Source organism: Brugia malayi (genome assembly GCF_000002995.4).
Source record: "Brugia malayi strain FR3 genome assembly, contig: Bm_v4_ChrX_scaffold_001, whole genome shotgun sequence".
NCBI lineage: Eukaryota > Metazoa > Nematoda > Chromadorea > Rhabditida > Onchocercidae > Brugia > Brugia malayi.
Genome location: NW_025062479.1, coordinates 17512985 through 17531382, shown reverse-complemented (window position 1 = coordinate 17531382; position 18398 = coordinate 17512985). Strand labels below are relative to the sequence as shown.

The 18398-nt window shown below is 31.0% G+C and overlaps 2 protein-coding genes across 3 annotated transcripts; both read left to right on the top strand.

The window, feature by feature from the left end:
• Positions 1–1885: 1885 nt before the first annotated feature.
• On the top strand, positions 1886–4663 carry Bm9540 (Uncharacterized protein; the record flags this gene model as incomplete). 2 transcript variants are annotated; one of them, XM_043075197.1, is made up of 8 exons in its annotated part: positions 1886–1942; positions 2324–2457; positions 2687–2838; positions 3099–3263; positions 3565–3696; positions 3966–4149; positions 4329–4415; positions 4564–4663. In XM_043075197.1, the coding sequence occupies 8 exons, from the start codon at positions 1886–1888 to the stop codon at positions 4661–4663; spliced, it is 1011 nt and encodes a 336-aa protein (XP_042931131.1). The 2 variants fall into 2 exon arrangements, with proteins under 2 accessions (XP_042931131.1, XP_042931130.1); XM_043075196.1 differs by having other exon boundaries at positions 3963–4149.
• Positions 4664–13494: 8831 nt separating this feature from the next.
• On the top strand, positions 13495–17118 carry Bma-npr-4 (Uncharacterized protein; the record flags this gene model as incomplete). The annotated part of the gene is made up of 7 exons (XM_043075195.1): positions 13495–13667; positions 14142–14295; positions 14814–14933; positions 15463–15681; positions 16036–16095; positions 16517–16708; positions 16918–17118. 7 exons carry the CDS (start codon positions 13495–13497, stop codon positions 17116–17118), a joined length of 1119 nt encoding a protein of 372 aa, XP_042931129.1.
• Between the last annotated feature and the right edge of the window lie 1280 nt (positions 17119–18398).

The following is an 18398-nucleotide window of genomic DNA, read 5'->3' as shown; positions in this document are numbered from 1 at the left end:
AAAAAACAAAGTGGATGGATTGGCATAAACATAGAGGGAAGTGACAGGTGAGTTAATTTTGTTGAATGCTGTATTTTTGCTTTTATTGTGCTGTACAGTTTTTTGCAGGGAGCGTTGAAATACTGGAGTGTAGTGCTGGATGGCTATTTAAATTTGTGTAAAAATTCAATTGGGAAAATATACAGGTAAACTCATATTTGTGCTTCAACGAGCTTACATCCTTGTCTTATTGAATTATAAGGAGTCATTTTTACCCGACGTATATCTAATTGCAAGTAATTTCTTTTATGAACTAAAGTTTCAGAAGTCTGAAGTATAGGGTTTAAACTTGGAAAATAAGAAAATGAATGGAGGGGGAAGGATTGTTTCTGAAGGTTTGTTCTTTACTTAATTAACTATAAGTGGGAAAGAGATTTCCCTTGAAAAGAACTGAAGTAAATGACAAGTAGCTCTCTGTTTCATGCTTACTTGCATGGGTAGGTTATTACGTGGTGAGGTGTATTTGTGATGGATGGACATCATTCACAGACTTTCTAACAATATCGACATTGTACGTGTAAAATGCTATCATACTCGAATTTTGCTTTAGAATTTTCTTGGAGAAATGCCTGCTTTCAACACCAGTCCCTGTAATTATGTTAAAGTATAACTGTATGCTTTACAACTTAAATTTTCGAATTTTCCGCTATTGTCGAACATGAGTTTCCCTTCGATCATCATTCTATATTCAATTTTGTTGACTCAATAAGACTCATCGTCTTCCCTTAATAGTCCCAGTGCAACCTGTGGATTGTTAATGATATGTTTCACTTTATGCTTTTTATACGTATAGTAGTGAAAGCAGTACCTTGTTTTCCTCCAGATTGGTATTAATCATCATTGTTATTCGGTCTTACACACTTATCCGGATAAAATTACTGTAGTTCAGCTTCATTAGAAGATTTTGCGCCGATGGATAAATGCGAAGGAAGTTAGTAAAGAACGATGAGAAATATTTTTGTTTAGCGTTTGTGAAAGTTGTTCAGCAAATTTTAATATAGGTGATGACTTGTAAACTGCGTGAAAGAAATAAACTTTATTGTAGGTTTATGACATTTTAATGATTGGCCCTTAGGACCCTATAATGCACTACTACTCGTTTTCTCTGTGTCGATTTGTCCTTACGGAATTTTATGTGGTCTTTCCTATGCTTTCTTTGTTCTTTCTTTTGTTGTCTGGAATTCATAGTAGAAATCTCTTCATGTAAGTTATTTTCTTTTTAATTAATAATTATTACGAATGTCTAGATCATATTTTTCAACGTTATACACGTTTGGCTTTTAGAGTTCAATAACAGTAGCAACGTGTGGCGTTATATTTGAGTTATTCGCTAGAAAAGTGAAACGAAGTGCATTTTCGTTCCAGGCCATTGAAATTGGTCATGATAATGTTCAGAAATAAATCTTCATTAGTTATAGTGTTGTCCAATTTTATCTTTACCAGTATTTTAGAGGGACCGCATTGCTGGTTCGACAACCACTAATTCAAGCTAATTAAGTTTATAAAAACTTCGATGCTTCTGAGAGACATGTGTTTTAGTGTAAACTGATTTAATATGCTGCAGAAGAGATAAATCTGTTACGTAATTGATCGAAGGAAAAAATATTAAGTGTGGAGAATATAAAGGACGAAGAGATCGCATAGAGAGAAATGACTGCCATTGAATAATACAGTGTGGTAGTGAAACTAATGATCGAAATCGTTGAAATAGTGTCATTACTTCACATTAAATAAACTGTCAGCAAAATGGTTTGGATTACGTAAAGAACGTTGGCTTGCATTTTTTTTTTTTTATTTTAGGATGAGATGATTGGGGATTGAAAGGATAGTATTATTGATAAACTGCATGGAAATGAAGAATGTATCGCCTGATTTTACTGTTTTTGGTGCTCTTTTTTCTCAGGTTATTTCCATTTTCTATATAATTTTTTTTCCATAAATTTAGATTTATTATTGTCTAAATAATTGCAATTATTAGATTTATTATTGTCTAAACAATTATTCGTGATAATTACAATTATAATAATTGCAATTATAATATATTATTATTTGGTGTGATGATATATTAGCGGTAACAGTTTACGTAATCAGGAACTGTGTAGGAAGATAGGCAGTATAATTTGATAGTGAAAAAAACAAAACCCATCTAATAATATAAATTTTCATTGGTAATTTTTTGAAACTTAAGCATATTATTGGGGAATTTATGACCTTCAAATTTTGTCGAAAATGAAGAGAGAATAATTCGAATCAGACATTTCTCGTAATGATGCACAATTTTTAGATTCCAAGCAAACGAGAATGGAAGAGTATGAAATTTTGCCTGAATCAGAAGGCATCCTGTTTCGATATCAGTCCTGATGGTTCTTCTTTCTTGATCGGTGGAGATAATGGTCAACTCATCACCTTATGCATATCGTGTGTAATCTGTTTACTACTTGCTCTACGGCATAAGTAGTAGTACGGAGTCTATACCTCTTTCCGCATGTATTTAGGATCTGAGAAAATTAGAGAAGTATTGTTGTGTTTGGCAGAATGAAAAAAGGAGGCAAGATACCGATGTATGTAGAGTTTTTCTTGTTGGTTGATTAAAATTCTAACCCAGTCATCCGTCACAAAATTAGCATTTTGTCGTTTGAGTATTAAGGGATGGAGAATTGATAGTATCAGATTCTTGCGAACGGCACCAGTCCAGAATCACCGACATTGCATTCAACCCAACAGCCGATTTAATTGCTACCTGTTCTAATGAGAATAAAATTGAGCTGTCCTCGTTTCAAGCAGATCTCTTTAAATCAGGTCTGAATGAAGCAATTTTAACTTTAAAGTGCTTATCTATTTGCTTTTCGATGAAATAGATGTTGCTATGAAATTCTCAGCATTTAATTGTAGTTCTTGCTGTTATATTTTGATCCAGTAGTGGGTTTCAACAGTGTATGCATTCAGTACATCAGTGATAAGAGAAACAGAAACACCAGATATCTGTTAGTAAAGTATAAACAGGGTTTCATTTCTATCATTTCTATGAGTCATCTTGAAACGCAGTGAAATAAATTCAGGAGACCGGAGGATTAGTATGTCGATGAACGAACCTGTACGTGCACTTACATTTATGGAAGATTTAGCCAATCATTCCAATATTTTGTTTTCTGGTACCGGTCGTCAAATATGTATTACCGACTGTTCTTCGGGTACTACGTTTCGTGTCTTGAAAGGTCATAAAGGTAAGCTATCGCCATTAAAAGAATATTGTGAGCAGTTTCCATTGCATACGATGTGGACAAATTTAATTAAAAGGAGGAATCTTGGCAATGAATGATTTACAAATCGTAGCCCAATGACCGTGACTCGATTGCATTACTCAGTAGTTACTGTAGTTAAGTGAATTTTGAAATTTTGGATTAGAAGTAAAAAGAAAAAATGAAATTGAATGAAGTTTATACTAAATCATTAGAGAGAGGAAGTTTACTTGAAATCAAAAAAAAATTTGAAATTTAAAATTTAAAATTTGAGTTTGTACTATAGGTGTTGTAACATCACTTTGTACATGGGGTGGTTGTCTATTTGCCAGCTCATCGACTGACAAAACTATCCGCATTTGGGATACGCGTGTCACTGAAGCTGTCAGAATATTCGATCCACTTACAAAACCTGGAGGTTTGCTCTTTGAAATGTACACTTTTCGAAAAAGAAAACGCAATACAGAGCATACCACAAGTTTTTTTTTATTTGAATGCCTTTTTCTATTTCTCACTTCTTAATGAAATTCTCTACTATAATTAATTTACTGGATTTGCGTATGTTGAAATTGCGGTACAAAGTAGTCTCAAGATTCAAGTTCCATGTTAGTAAATATGGATAGAATTTAATGTTACGTTCGCTATCAAGTCATAAAAAGCACTGGCAATTTGTTAATTATCAAGCAGTGGGTGCTTTTCACGTGGATGGCAGCGGTCGAATTTTGATACGTGGTGACGCAAGTGGTGAAGCACATGTTTATGATACATCAGCAACTAAGAAAATCATAACGAAGCGGATTTCCACACAACCAATTTCATGCCTTCGTATTGCTAACTCACAACGGTTTATGGCTGTTGCTGATGAAAAAAAGTAATGAATCTCTGAAAGTCAAATTCAGATGAAATGTGAAAGTACTGGTTTTCATTTCATGTTTTCTGATTAATTCGATTCAACTTAATTCATGAAAATTTTGTTTTATGGGATTTACAATTGATTATTCATATTTTGTTCATTTTTCTTCCTCTATTCTTTTTTAAAATCAATTTCAGAATCAGTCTGTGTGATTTACGCGATGTATTTCAAGTGCCTGAATCATCATGTGTTGCAAAATGCACGAGGAAATGCTTTATTCTCAAGTTTGTGAACATCAATTGATACTTTTGACATTTAAGGGAAGTAGATGGAGTTTCAGTCGAATCCATATATACCAGTTGATTCTATTCAGAATTTAATTTTTTAAACCGTCTTTTGATACCTCACCAGTTTTGAAGCATACAGATTTAGATGGCACCCTATGAAACCATCATTTGCAACGCTAGATAAAGAAAGTACCTTAAATTTGTGGCAATTGGAACACGAAGAATCTTGTACAATGGACGATTAAGTTCCAAAACCGATACAGCAGGAGACATCAATGCCGATATTTGAAGGCAACAGATAAGGAATTCGTGTTTTGGAGAATCAAATCTCGTTCATTATTATGTTTTGTACTATGATTTAGTTGATTTGATTGTTTTATATCTACAGTTGTAAAATGAAATATATTGTAGATGACTTTGTTCATCTTAAACTTGTAAAGATGTCGGTAAAGTGGCGATCATATCAGAGTAGTATTCGCATTTTTTTTTCTATCACTGAAAAGATACGCAGTAGTAAGCTCTGGAAGTAGCAGTATTATGGTGATAGGAGAAAAACCAAAAGTTTTATACTGTTTAAGTAAACTGGAAAAAGTGAGCAATTTCCTTATATATGTCTTTCATCCAAATTAATGAACGGTTGTGTATCGAGTTATATTTAATCAGGGACTTTATTAAAAATTCCAGAATTTTGTGCAACATTTGTTTGAAAATTATTTCTATAATTTGAAAAGAAAAAATGTAAAGATGCACTCCGGAATGAATAGAGAAGTCTAAATCAATGAATAAGTTGTGATACATGCAAAAAGTAGAAAAGCAAGAGTTATTTATAATTAAAATATAGCAGACAACTCATCAATAATGTTGTGTACATATGATGTACTCATGAGGAAGGATAAATATGTCTTGGGATTCTCAAGAGAAGTGGGGAATTCGTTACAGGCATGCGGCGTCTTTTAACGACGAAATTTTTTTTATTATGGCAACTAGTCGTTCTGTTTAAATAACGAATTGAATTATCTAGACAAATTGCCGGGGGGAGCATTTCACATTTTCCTTCATTCATTTTTGTCATGACTTATTTATCAATTTAAGTTTCTTCTTTATTCACAAGTTCATCCTTGACATGGTATTTTCTAGTTATAAGCGCAAATCTTAAAGATATATATATGGTCATCTGAATGATCACTGGTCATAATTTAAAACCAAAATTATAATTTAATCATGTAGTATACAAGGAACTTCTGACTTTTCTTTTACCTGCTAGTTTTTTTTCTACATTATCCGTGAAGCTATTTCTGTTAAAGTTTACATTTGGAATTCTTTTATTAAAATCAATCGCAGAAGATGATAACTAGTGAACGTAGCTTTTTTTACTGATAGAGCTAGAAGAGACTATTTTTCTGATCGTAATTGAATGAAGCATACAGCGAATTCTTGAACAACTGATCTCTTTATGTGGTTAAAATTTGGCGAAAAAAAGCTCCAACTGTTCATAAATTTCCTTTATCGAAAATTTCAAATATTTTAATGATGATGACCAATTTTGAGAAATTTAATGGGATAAAATAAGACTTTTATAAAGGATCGGTACCTTTAAGTCAACAAACAATGTTTTTCAAAAGCTTTCTTTTAGAGAAAATTGCTGGGACTTGAAAGTTTGGGAGAATTGCTTCCGGTTCATGCAATGAATTTTTTTGTGGTTTGCAAATTGGAAAATAAATTTCTTCAATTTATATAAGTCGCAGTTAAGAATTGCCTTTTTTCCATTTGATTTCAGAACAATTTTCTCTTTTTCCTTAGCCTCTTAGGACAGAAGTGCTTGTTTGTAATGCATTTTATCGTCCATATCTCTCCAATGAATTATTGCTTGTTAGAACTGACTTTTTCCAACTTTTCGTTACAATTTCTCCTCATCTCATTGTTATTGAAATTTTGTTATTGTCAACTTTCGGATGCAAAAAAAAGGATTAGCTATTCTGCAGACTCGAATCCCACCTGTCTTTCTTCACTGTTTTTTATTTCATATCTTGAGTTGTTCATAAATCTTAATCAGTTGGTAATCTACAAACACCACAGTGATCGTTGTATCCTTCCTTCTCTTACCCTTTCCTTTCTCATTACTTCATTTGTTTTAATTTTTATGGTGAACAGAAGATGGAAAAAGCATTATGGTATTTAAAGAATACATTGTAAGATACTCTTTTATACTATGGAATTACTTAATAAATGCCATTCCTTCATTTTACATTCTTTTTTATTTGTTCTTTTTTCATTTAAATGAAAGATTTATAACATACAAAGATTTCTTTCTTAAGTACTTGTTAATAATGATCATTGAAAGAAGACGAATTACTAAATGAAACTAAGTTAAATTATACTATCAATAAGTCATTCTACAATCCACCTGTTTTGCTATTAGAATTATACTTGCTGTGAAAACATTCCTTATATTAATTACTCACTTTTCATCATTCCATAACTGTCCTGTTTACGAGATAGCAACTTTGAAAGATACAAAAGAGAATTTTTGTAAAAGGTGTTTACAAGATGATGATGATGGTAAGTGAATTTCCAAAGCAACATTGTGACTTTTTCATCTAACATTTTAATTCATTCTGATATGATTGAACTACTTGAGATATTTCATTTAATTGATTACAATAAAGATTCTGATAAGAACAGACAAAGAACAATAGACTGTAAACAAAGTACTGCCAGATTTGTCCACCACAATCGCTAAATTATCCATCTACTGTCAACTGATATTGATACTCCAACGCATTGTGTATTGATTGTCAAGAAGGGCTTACTCCGTCGTTAACTTATCTTCTTTTTCTAGAAGGAATACTGTGCATTGTAGAACCTTAACTCTCTCAGGCATCTCAGTCTCTTTGTCTGTCTTCTTTCGTTTCAGATTTTCATTCTCTCCTAAATTCAATTATTTTATTTTCAACCATTCTAATTAATTCTTTTTAGATTTTGCATTTCTCCCAAGCCTATCCCCTTTTTCCATCCTATTACTGCAGACTATTATGCTCGTATTATGTAGACATTTGAGGTCATAAGATGAACTACAAGAATACATTCCCAATTAATTGCAGTAATTTCGTAATTACCGCTTCAGTTAGGTAAATTTCGATGATTTAATGCAAAGTGTATGGCGGCATCAAAACTATAACTCAATAATAACTGAAATAATTTGATCTCTTATCATAGCGTCAAATTCACGATTTTGATTACTTGGTTGCAAGTGATAGTCAGTAAGAAAAGGATCGAATAATATAACTTTCGTAGTAATGAAATTCCGGAACACACAAATATGAGTAATTTTTAACTTAAATAATATTTTTATTTAAATAATAATTTTTAATAATATAAGACCACTGAGAAATTTATTGAAACAATGAAGTTCCAATAGTTTTAATTCCCAATTCGCATCCGATTGTAAGAAAAAATTTTTCATATCAGTTTTCAGTCATAGACAAGACTGAAAAAAACTATTGAAAGGGGGCCTAAAATTTGTCATCAAAGAAAGTGCGGCAGATTATCATTATTAGCACACAATAAGTTTTCTCACAACAGTTACTGAAATTTGTTCGTTTGTTTGTTATACAAATGAAATGAGGAAAACGGATTCCTACTAGAAGGTAAGAATTTCAAATCGAGGAATTCATGAATCCAGAAAGTTATTTCCATATTTTCTAAATCAGGACAGTGATATCATTTTATGGAAATCAATATAAAAATTCTAGTTAATGACATACGGCCAACTCCAAGCATACCTGTTTTAATATTTTTATTGTAATTCAAAAATTTTTTGTTATTATTTATACCAATTCACTATTTAATTCAAGTGCTGGTTTCAATGGAAAGATGTATACCTACTAAATTTTTGCTAATTTAGACACTTGATTAAACCTTTCACTTGTATTGTTGTCTTCATATACTTCTAACGTTAGATAGGTTTTCTAAGCTTCAAATGAAAATTTTGGAATGAAAAAAGTTTCATTATTTTGATTTCTTTTATAGTTACATCCAGCGAAGTTGAATAAATTTTGATTATATTGCAATGGTAAGGCAAGTTGTACATATACTTTGACAGATGAAAATGTTAACACAAATTACTTACTGCGTCTAATCAAGCAGTAAATTTGAGTGCTAAAGCAAAAATCAACTCCTATCCTCTATTTAAGACTTATGAAAGCAAAAATTTCTCGCAAAAATCCTTGTATAGCAGTTGCGATATTAATTCATTATCTGAGCTGGACATAACATGAAAATAGTTCGACAAAATTGATATGATAAAAACTCTAATAGTTAAATAGTGCTATGAAAATTTGTTAAACCTAAATTTCTAGGAATAATACTTTTCAATTTTATTAATTATAAAGAAATCCATTATTAATTTATTCTGTGGGAGCTAACAACTCACTTACAAAGAAATAATCTTCTGTATATAGAAAATAAGAATGCATTAATACCAATCTTTTAATTTTTGTATAATTCAAGACTTTTTAGCTGTGAATTTGAGTAAAACAAATTAAGGTATTTTACCATTTCACTTAGGAGTGTGCGTTTGACTTAAAATATTAAATTTAAGCGGATGAAATCCTTATTAGAAAGCCTTTACTTAAAAACTACGCTTTACTTTTTAGCTTAACATTCACTTAGAGTCGTTTTTATTCTGAGTATTTTAATAAATTTCAGCTTGAGATATTACATTTGGTACTTAATAAACATTACATTTGGAAGATTTTTTATCCATTCTCTTTTCTCAGTCTGAAAATCGTTTTGTTCAAACTTCGAATAACAATATTTGTCGACATTTTGCTAAAGAATAGTAGATCATTTAAATTTTTTGAAAGTAACATTTTTTTAACTTAAAAAAACAAGAGTCATTATGACAATATGAACATTATTTTGTTATTCTATTACTAATTCAAAAATATTAATGCTAAGAATGATAATTCAAAAAGTTGTTACATTACGCAGTGGTCTTCCTTCCTTAAATATTCATTCAATGATTTCGCTTTCCTTCAAAATATACGTAAATTTCGGTATCTTCGCATTAGCCGCCACTTCAGCAAGGTGCAAAGGACATCAAAATATCTGTCACAAACATATGAGACATGATCAAATAGACTCTAGGAGGATTTCTAATAACTTTCCACTGCATAAATCTCTTATCTTTCTGTCGCAGCAATGCAGAAACATTCAAAGAATCAGTCGCTTACTGCTTTTTCAACACAACATGTGTAAGTAGATCACTTTCTTCCCGCAACATAATTCCATGCTGCACATAAGTTATCTCTTTATTCCAGGAAAGGTCATCACTGTCCGAAAATTGACCACTTATCTTATTTATCCTCCAGCTAAACAGACTATTGCAATTTGAAACCAATTTAATATTAATTTTTCTCATTGCTGCATTTCCTGTTGCTATGTTGGTTACACATCAGTGTTATATTCAAAAGCAGTTTCTATTGAACTAATGAGGCATACCTATAACAATTTTCCTGATAGACTTCTCTATAGTTGTTTTATGCTAATTCATTCACCGTTAACATCTCTTGAAATTTGTGCCTTTAATTGAAATGATTTAAAAGCCACTTGATATTGCTGTCTAGAAAGAGTAAAAGAGTTGTAAAATTTCTAAAATGATATAAAACGAACTAAAAGTCTGCAAACAACTAGATAACGATTGCTTGTGGGTTTTAACTATTCGTTTTTCATGTTACAGCTCAATAAATAACAACAAAATAAATTTAAGACTTGCTGCATCCTCCTGCTTGTTCATCATTCCTTTTCAAAATTAACTTAATAACAAAGATTTGAGAGAAATACCTCAGTTGATAAAATTCTTTATGAGTACAAGGAAGAAATAAACGTTCATCATTAGTATTTAAATAAATAACAGGACTGGAAATTACATATTTTAACCTTTAGTTCTGGTGAATATAGTAAAAAATGATATATTAGGTAACGTCTACACAAAAGTGGAACGGGGAAGTATTTGTCAGCTAAAATGATGAGAATATGAGTGTCAGTTTCTCGATTTTAATATGGTTAAAAGCATCGATGACTCATGAACTTAGCTTCTATCAAGATTATATTCAAATTCCCTGCTTTGTTCTAATGTTTTAGAAAAGCTTGAATAATTGATTTTTATTTAATTATCTCCAAGAATTTGTTGCTGTTATTTTTAATTTTATTATAATTTTATAGAATCCTCAACAATATTTTCACCACTTCCCAATATGATATATTGTGCTAACAAAATGGAAATAGTGGGTTCAATCAAAGAAACTATGTTCAACCATAGGACAAATATTAGATCTTCTTAGGCGCAAAGGATGAAAGTACTCTGAAATAAAGGGTGTTTATAGTAATGAGCCACGCATGATCTACATTGTTAAAGTTCATAAATCAAAACTGCAATTTAAAAGATTTATGAAGAGACTTATATAATCAGTACATTGAGATTATCTGTCTATTAATTTGAGAAAGCTCTTACAAAGTGACCCGTCATGAAAGGAAAAGTTGTACATCTAAGCAATTTCAAAATATTATTGACATTTTGTTCCAAAAATTTCGTTTACTTCCTTTATTTCAAACTTCTAAACTACAGTCTTTTCTGATCACTTAATGAATGTCATAATCAGATAATCAATCCCTACAAGTGCATTCACAACAAGTAATGAAAAAAAATTGCATACAATTTTTCGGAAGTCATTAATTAGAAATTTATAGTTTAACGCAAAAGATGGACTAATTGTATGCTAACTTAAGATACTAAGTTTCTTAGGTGATCATGATAAGATGTTAAGCGGAGATAAAATTTAATGAAATGATCCTGAAAAACTGCATAAGTTCTTTAAATAAATGTCAGAAACTTATTATCCACTTTTTCATCATTATGATTAACTGGGAAAATTCTCTAACTGAGTGCAAAATTTTTGCCAAAAGTGTGCGTAATTATTGCCTAATTATTAGAAACATATGTATTTGAAATATGAGCCAAAAGGAAAAAATTATTCCATTTGCGAGCAGTCTTTGAAATTGGCCTGTCTGCATCAAATACAAATATTAAAAATTTCAATTCTATGTTATGCATGAAAATCTGTTAATAACTAAATCAGTAACTTTCCATCATTTTCATAATTTATCCTTATTAGTTAAAACACAATTAACACTTATTCTTAGAGAACCGTTCTTTAATGCTTTGTATTAGAGATTATGTTCGGTCTTTTTCAAAAGCACAGTATGACTTGTAATTTCTCGTAAACAAATCGATTTTTTCAGTAATGGTGAGAAAAACATAAAAGATTTGATGATAGCAGCGATTCGAAAGTTACCGTGGGAAGGAGGATTGATTTCTGGATATCGGTGAGACGAAAATTTCGGAGTCAACATTTCTTCCACTTGACATTTTATTTCTTTATCGAAGAAAAGAGATCGAATTAGAAATAAAGGTAGATTCAAATAGTGTCCAGACTATTTCAAACTTTATACTCTCACTTTGCTAAAACACTTTTTCTTCTTATTATTGTAAAAGGCACTTGATGATTTACTTGATGGCATACCAAGCACCTTCAAGAAAAGATTTGTTGATTCCAGAGTCTGCTTACAACTTTCAGTAAGTTTGTAAATCAACTGTTATAGCTTTAATTGTGTTGGCATAAAAATTGCATTAATTTTTATAGATATGGTTTACTCTTAAGGTGTATTTTATGCCATATTCCTCTGTGTAATGTATTTTCTTATCATCTTAGAAAAAAGTGGAAATAGGAATTAAGTGAAGATTATTTGTCAAATTCAAGGATAATAGCAGTGTTATCCTTTCCCTCCGATAAATTTTATTTCTATTCTCTCTGATGAATTTTACTTAACAAAAAAATATAAGTGAATAATATTCTTGAAAAAGTTCCTTAAAAGTGATATTAGTACTGTGGTAACTACTAGACACTCTTATCACGATGAGATAGAAAGTTCAAGAATAATGTATGTTTAGACAATCACTGCATCAACAGCAGTCATCTATCATTAGCACAATTAACGTTTTGCATGTTATGATTTGTTATCACTGCATATTATCCCAACAAATTTGTCAACACTGGCCATAACATATTTAGTTAATGTGTTGCAGAACATAATAAAATTTTGATAATTTTATAGATTTATTAGGGCTTGAACAGAAACGAATGAAACTGCCGATGAGATATGTTAAAGCTGCTATGAGTCATTAACCTGAAACAAATTCTTTTAGCGTACTCTTTCTTTTTCAGTTTGTTTTTCTCATTTTTATCAGTAATTTTTAATTCTCAATTTGTGGTTTTGGATTATCACTATAATCATATTTCTTATACACATGACCTAACAGCATATTTCGAAATGCAGTGACATTCAGTATGATGTCTATGAAATTATGTCATCATGCATGTTTTAGAAGTACCTGAAGATGTTGTATAATACTTTAGAAACCGTATTTCTTAAAATAAACTCGAAAGTTGTTAAATTATCAGGTTATTGCTTATTGATGATTTTTATTAAACACATTTAACCACAAAAAAATTAATTCATTTAATTTATTCCTTATTATAGTGCAATGTAACATAAACTATGGTTACATAAGTATGATAATACACCTTTCCATATCAGTTTTTCCTATACTATGTTCATATAAATCAAATGATAATAACTTGAAGTAAATTAACATGCCTTGCTTAATGAAAATTTTAAAGCCAATCATCACAGAAAAAAATATAATAAGAAATTCTGCAAACATTTAAATGAAAATTTCTAGTGAATCTTAAGTCATTATAAACTTTTCTAAGGGTCTTGTTTTGGGGTACATATTCGGTTTGTTTCCTCAAGAGTTCATCCCGACCGTAAGAAAATGTGTGACAAAGTGATTCTAAATATGAGATGAAAACGCAGTGAATTTAGTTTTTGTGATTTCTAAATAGATGAAAACGGTCTGTTGATTCAATGCGCGTCTTTGAAGCGAATTGTATAAATATCTTAAATTATGGCTTCTAATCTTAACGTTTAGGTGACATCTCGGTGTTCTCACAAGATGTACAATAACAATAATACCTGCCTGGATATGAACGCGGAATTATGGCGGAATAGGCGCGATTGGAGCACTCAGTCATTTACTATATTCATTTTCGTCTTTTTTTATGCAGCAATTATCCTCATCGGTATTGTAGGCAATCTATGTGTCATATTGGCCATATCTAGGACCAGGTATTTCTTCATTTTTCCATGTCTTTACCTAATAATTTTATCTAATAATAATCAGTCGATTTAAAAAATTTGGTGTCAAATGATGCTAAATAGAGACCTAATATCGGCCGAATTTCCGACATAATTACAAAATACTTGATCTTATAGAAAAAGTGATTGCTTATATGAACATAAAGCATCAACAATGAATTATAATCAGGTATAACATATATGGACTCGTTTGACAGCTAGAAACCTCAGATCTTAGTAGACACGTAGATATTTTGTTTTCCTGAAAAGTGATCAAAATGCAGTAATTATTTTCATTTTGCTACTATAATTGTAATTTATTTCTATAAATATATAAAGCATCAACGATTACTTATAATTATAATAACAAACTAATACCTGCTTTTTGGGTACTGACTGATTCAAAAGTGATAGAAACACATTTTAGAAGTAACAAATAATCACCTCACCTATGTAGTGTTTCAGGACACTGCAAACAGTACCCAATATGTTCATTTTCTCATTGAGTTGCTCCGACCTTGTTGTATGCTTCACCTCAGCAACAATAACACCAATCGCAGCATTCAAGAAGGAATGGATTTTTGGTGCTGTGTTATGTTCCGTAGCACCCTTTATTGCTGTTAGTTCCTTTTCTTTACTTAGAAAGTTGTGATTTTGATGATATTACTGTTTCTTCAGTCTTTGGCTGAGCTCCGAGTTCTTATAAATTATAATCATAAAAGGTCAGATAAAGGCAAATATTACTGAATGTAAATGGAAGCTTCCTGGTATTGCAACACATGGTATCATAAGAACTCAGATAAAATTAGCATCAAGAAACAGACTGAATTGGAGAAAAAACAAATTAGATTCAACAGATTTTTGCAAGTTTCTTTGAGAACTTCTCCATGACTTTTTCAGCACAGCCATTTACGATACGAGCTTTTGGATATCCCTTAAGAAATAAAGTGGGAAGTAATTTTAAACTGTCGATGTTTGAATATGCAATATAGTTTGAATATCATCGAAAGCTTAGTACTTTTTTAATCGTTTGAGAACTATTCCATAAATTTTGATAAAGTATAAATATGGATATGCAATATACTTCTCTTGAAATTCCGAAAAGCTATTTTGAAATAGAAAAAAATGAATTTTTAGGGCGCTTCATTGTGCTTCTCTACATTTACTCTCTCAGCAATCTCAGTGGATCGTTTTTTGCTTATCTATTTTCCAACTAGAAAAGCTTTATCCAGGCTTCAAGCATTAATCGTAATTATGGTGAGTGGGACGCTACAAATTTTTTCTTCAATTTTAAGCAAATTGAATTGCTAGCTTACAGCTTGTTAGCAAATGTTTTGAAAGAAGTCATTAGAGATATAGAAAAAGAGAAATCTTAGGAAATTATTTGCTCCATTGAAGTTAATCAATAAATACTACATCAACAACCAATAAATTATCAAATTACTCCAATAACTTATCAAGTTGCTAAGTGATAAATGCTTTATTAGCATATTTCGGGTGAAACACTACTCAATAAACGTCTTTACTATACTGTTTGTACTGTGTTATAATAATAAGTATCATTTCCATATACTCTGCAATTTTCATGTTCACGTTGAGATTCTCAATCATTTTTGATCACATATCAATTTGTAATGAAGACCTTTTTCTTTCTTTAAAAATTCTTTCTAAATTTTAAACTTCTCAAAGGTTTCGGTGTTATAAAATAAAAATGAATATGTAAGAAATGTGCTGTATTCAGATATTTCACTCAGAATAATATTTAAGTATGTAATAGAATTTGCAGGTAATATGCATGTTATCTACTTCATTATCAGCGCCGGTAATATTCAAGCAAAGGCTTAAAAGATTCGGCAATTACTGTGGCCATTTCTGTACTGAAGAATGGGGTATCGACCAAAGCGGTAGACGAGTTTATGGGTCAATAATGCTGAGCGTACAATTCATCGTACCTCTGGTGATCATCACTTTTTGCTACACTGCTATCTCTTTCAAATTAGGCAAGGTAAACTTATTCGACACTTTACTATCAAGTGATGCTTGTCGCGTTCCTTTTTATGCATTTTAGATCCATTTATGTCCGTATATTTCACATAAAAAGATAACACCATACCATAGCGTTCATTTTTCATTTTACTCTTACCAAATAATAGTTCCATGTCTGTAGCACCACTTTCAGCAAATATGAATAAATATTTGATGGTGATTTAATAAGAATATTTCTAAGAACAAATTACCATTAAAAATGGCACAAAACCTCTAAACCTCTATTGATTGGTGATATTTGAAGATAAGATGAAAGATATAAAATGAAAAGGATATAAAACATATAACGAACGAAGTGATCTGCTAATTGCAGGGTATACTGCAAAGGAATCGAAGGCAGCGTAATGAATATCAACTAGGAATGACCGATCAGGCTTGTTTTTTCTTTTTCAAACAGTGCATTTCAAACTTTATTACAGAGATGAAATTTTAAGTAAATCTCCTGATTTAATCAGGGCACTTATGAACAAATTAATTGACTCTAGAGCACATATCATCCTTGAATATGTTTTTAATAAAGGAACAATTTACTGCGACACTCAGATGTGTTAAAATATAAAGTTAGTAAGAATAAGCTAATGCAATGTCAATTATTCATTACGGTCGTTTTGCAAACGGAAAGAAAGAAGGAGTAGCCTCATTATTACTTGTGAGAAATAAAAAAGAAAGGAAAAGATGACAACAAGGCTTTGCCATCTTACTTCCTGTTCCTTGTTAAGGATTTCAAAGAAATACAATAAAAAATTTAGTCAAGGATAATAAAACCGACATTAAATATCAACTCATATTTTTAGCAGCGTGCAGCCATAAAACGCAGACAACGAACAAATCGTATGCTAATTGGAATGGTGGTTGCGTTTTCTGCAAGCTGGTTTTTCAGCGTATTATTTAACGTTCTCAGGGATTACGACTGTCTGCCGAAGTGGTGCCAAAATCAGGAATACTTTTTCGGGATTGCAACACATTGCATTGCTATGTCCTCAACTGTCAGTTTGTTTCTGTTGGTATTACTGATAAAATAATTTTTAATTGACGAAATGCTGGATAAAATTTTACTAATTAATTAGGAACCAAATTACAGAATTTTAGAGATACTCTAGATGTTTTATATTCTCCATAAATTTTCAATCTTAAAATTGCTAAAGCCTTGAATTGCTTATTTTTGTAATTCTTAAAAATATTTGAAAAGTTCCAGGTATGGAATCCATTGCTTTATGCAGCTCTAAATTTGCAATTACGTGCTGCTTTTTTTCGATTACTACCTGAATGTGTAAGGCAACCAGAAATGCAGAAAAGTGCTACTTATAACTGTAAGCCTCTCCTTCAATCCGGAAGTGCTTTGCGGAATGATTTAACAAAAAATAAGATACTGAATTGTGATCACAGAAAAAGGTAACTAATTCCTTCTATACAGTAATGCTGATGATAGCATAATAATGCAGCACAAGTAAATAATGATTTCTTATCATTATTTTATCATTGCATCATTGCAGTTGCGATCTATTAGCAGTCTATAAAGCAGTGAATCGATATGAAAGTTTTGAAGTAGATGACATTTAAGCACCGAGGACAATGCTAGATATAACCAGTTGAGAGATAAATCGTTGGCTTGTTGAATGGTCCCAATAAAATGAATCTTTATAGGCGTAAAGTGCCTCATCAAATTCTAAGCTATTTGGGTTATTCCAGAAGTTTCTGGAAGCATCGCGGCAAATCAAAATATGTGATATAAGTTCTGTTCCATTAATGATGCAAATGAAATGATATAGAACAGTAAGCAAATGTGAATCGTTAGTGTCAAACTGCAAATATGAATAAATGTCCAGGGGAGGACGAACGATTTACCTTGCCGAATCATGATTTTCAGTATGATTTGTATTGCAAGGAGATATGGAAATATCTGAGTTTAACTAATATAAATTATTTGCTTATTCAACTTACAAAAGGTATGCAAGTTTTTATAGCTAATCAAGGTATCAAATTATCTCTCGGTTCATCTAATATACACTGAAGCTGAACTTTCTGTTTAACTATGAAATAAATTCTTGAAGCTTTCAAGTTAGCATATGCTACCATTGACAGTGAAACTTGCAAAAGTCGCAAGAGTTGCCGTAAAATTTCAGTATTACATTGGAAGATTTCGATTAATTTACAGAAACATCAGAGAAACAGTTAGAAAGGTTGTTAGCAGAAAACAATTAATTCCAATATTTTTAAAATGATTGATACAAATAATTCCTTTCCATAACAAAACATATAATATTTTATTTTAATTTATAGTTTGATAATAAACTATAAAACTTTCGTGACGCTGATTTTAGGTCAAACTAGGTTGCAAGTTATTTATTAGATCTAGCTGATTCAGCAAAGACTGGATCGAAGTGTGAAATCAATCAAACCTCAAATTAATAGCAAAAGAGTGACTCTGTGATTTGCCTGCCACACCCCATTTTTCCTCCCCACAAACTTAATATTCTATTCAAATTAGCGTGAAGTTTTTTTTTTTTTTTTTTTTTTTTTTTTTTTTTTTTTACAAAATTTAAATTTAAAAGAATTCAAATTCGCATGAAGTGTGACAACTGGAAACTTCATCCTTCAGCACCGCTACAGACTGGAAGATTCTGCCATAATAACTGTTAACTTCAAATTTACAACTCTTAAGCATTTAGAAAGATA